The sequence below is a fragment of the Nicotiana tomentosiformis genome, chromosome 8 (assembly GCF_000390325.3).
Source record: "Nicotiana tomentosiformis chromosome 8, ASM39032v3, whole genome shotgun sequence".
NCBI classification, from domain to species: domain Eukaryota; kingdom Viridiplantae; phylum Streptophyta; class Magnoliopsida; order Solanales; family Solanaceae; genus Nicotiana; species Nicotiana tomentosiformis.
In genome coordinates, this window is record NC_090819.1 from 126,146,324 (window position 1) to 126,148,608 (window position 2,285).

A 2,285-nucleotide genomic window follows, 5' to 3' on the forward strand; every position below is an offset into this window, starting at 1 on the left:
TCAATTAAGCCATAACAAAATTTTCTGAAGTGAAACATTAGGAAATTACAAGCAACAATGGCATCTTTCAACTGCAGATGGATATTGAGTGTCTTCCTCATTGCGACAATGGCACTTTTTCACCAAGCAATAGCCTCTGGCTACTATACCACCCCTAAGTTTAAAGCCATGCCTTGGAAGCTTGCTTATGCCACGTTCTATGGAGACGAGACTGCTTCTGAGACAATGGGTGCGTTACACTATAGTCAATCAACTATCCCTCGATTCCAAACTAATTCAGACAGTTATTGAATTTTAACTTGTTGTAGCAGATAACACTATCTAATTTTCAGATTACTAATTCCGTTCGTTATTGTAGGAGGAGCATGTGGATATGGGAACTTGTTCAATTCTGGTTATGGAACAGCAAGTGCAGCATTGAGCACAGTACTATTTAGCAATGGATATTCATGTGGGCAATGCTTCCAAATACAGTGTGTGAAGTCTAAATTTTGCTACAAAGGATTTACCACAGTTACAGCCACAAACCTTTGCCCACCCAATTGGGCCCAAGACTCCAACCATGGTGGCTGGTGCAACCCACCACGTCAGCACTTTGACATGGCTAAACCTGCTTTCATGAAAATTGCTCAATGGAAAGCTGGCATTGTCCCCGTTATGTATCGCAGGTATGTCTGTTATGACACGTAAAATTACACTGAATAGTATATAAAAGAAACTCTAAATCAAGAGTTAAAAATCAATTTAAGGACGAGTAAGTTGCTCTAGTAACAGAACACCTCCATCATCAACTAGTAGGTTGAAGGTTCGAGTCATATAACTTTAAGAAATTATTTTATATTTGAACTTTGTCCATCCAATTTAAGCTAATCTTGTATCATTTCTTGCATCTCTAATGTGGTGATCTCTAATGTGGTGTTACTTATTTGTGGTTGCAGGGTACCTTGCATTAAGAAAGACGGGATCCGGTTCGCATTCCAAGGAAACGGTTACTGGTTATTGGTATACGTGATGAACGTCGCCGGAGGGGGTGACGTGGCAAGCATGTGGGTGAAGGGAAGCAAAACAGGGTGGATGAAGATGAGCCATAATTGGGGAGCATCATACCAAGCATTTGCAACACTTGCAGGACAATCTCTTTCTTTCAAGCTCACTTCCTACACAAATCATGAGACTATTATAGCTTACAATGTTGCACCTTCTAATTGGCATGTAGGCATGACTTACCAAGCCAAAGTCAACTTCCATTAGTCACGTAATGAGTTAAATATTGGCTAATGCAGATTAGTCAGATCAGTGAATTTTAAATACTTTCCTCTAATCCTCTAGTAATCATGAGCCTCAACAAAGGCCGGATTTCTTGGGTTTTCACTATCTAGGTGCCCCGAAGGAGTGGTGCTATAGTTTTTACCGCAGCCTTTAGTTTTATTTTAAGATGTTATACCTAGTCTTCAACACCCGTATAAATAAGGATTGTACATTTCTTGTATCTACTGATCATTTATAGTTACTATAATTTCTCTTTCGAGTTTTGTAAGATTCCGGGCTGTGACATTCCAATTAGTGAAAATAAAGACACACATTAAAGATTGTCCTCAGGGCTAGCGAAAGAGAATCGCACCAAAGCTAATTCTAGCAATAATGGACAAATACTATAGTACTCTATAGTCTATACTCGTTTTGCTCTAATTTATCCATTGAAGATAAGTAGGCAGCACGGATTACGAAATACCCACTAATAGTGGTACACAAATACTGAATTTTAATCTTTCCTCTAATCATAAGAGTGGCCTTCTATCTAGTCAAGAAGTTAATATGAGAAAATTATTAAATACTTGAGATGTATGACAATAGAGAAGCAAAATTAAGCTTATTCATCTAATCAACAAATTAAGTGAAATGCACAAAGTTCGTTCAAAAGTGTCTGCTAGGGAATCTTATCATCATTCTCATGTATATGTTATGTTAAGAAAATGGACCTAACTCAACCCAAAGAAAAGATGCTTATTTTATGTATAGAATGTGAGCAAAAACAGAGAAGAGAAGAAGACAATACTGTAAATTAAAAACAGAGAATAGAGAGAGTCAACAGGCTGAGGTAAAAGAAACTGCATTTTCTGGTCTATTTAGTTCTCTGCAACTCAGATTTTTATAGACAAAAGATACAACAAATTTAAGCAACAAAATCAGGAACTACTCTAACAGCTTATTACTCCTAAAGATTAGGAAACAAACCCATGATAAATTGCTCTAACATTATATGATGCTGATAAACCATACTGAAC

At 37.2% G+C, this 2,285-nt stretch overlaps 1 protein-coding gene across 1 annotated transcript; it reads left to right on the forward strand.

Annotated features, from left to right (window-relative positions):
- Window positions 1-1,590, forward strand: LOC104107907 (expansin-A7-like). Its single transcript, XM_009616831.4, has 3 exons — window positions 1-229; window positions 359-668; window positions 939-1,590. The coding sequence occupies exons 1-3, from the start codon at window positions 58-60 to the stop codon at window positions 1,249-1,251; spliced, it is 795 nt and encodes a 264-aa protein (XP_009615126.1). The 5' UTR covers window positions 1-57; the 3' UTR covers window positions 1,252-1,590.
- The last annotated feature ends 695 nt before the right edge of the window (window positions 1,591-2,285 follow it).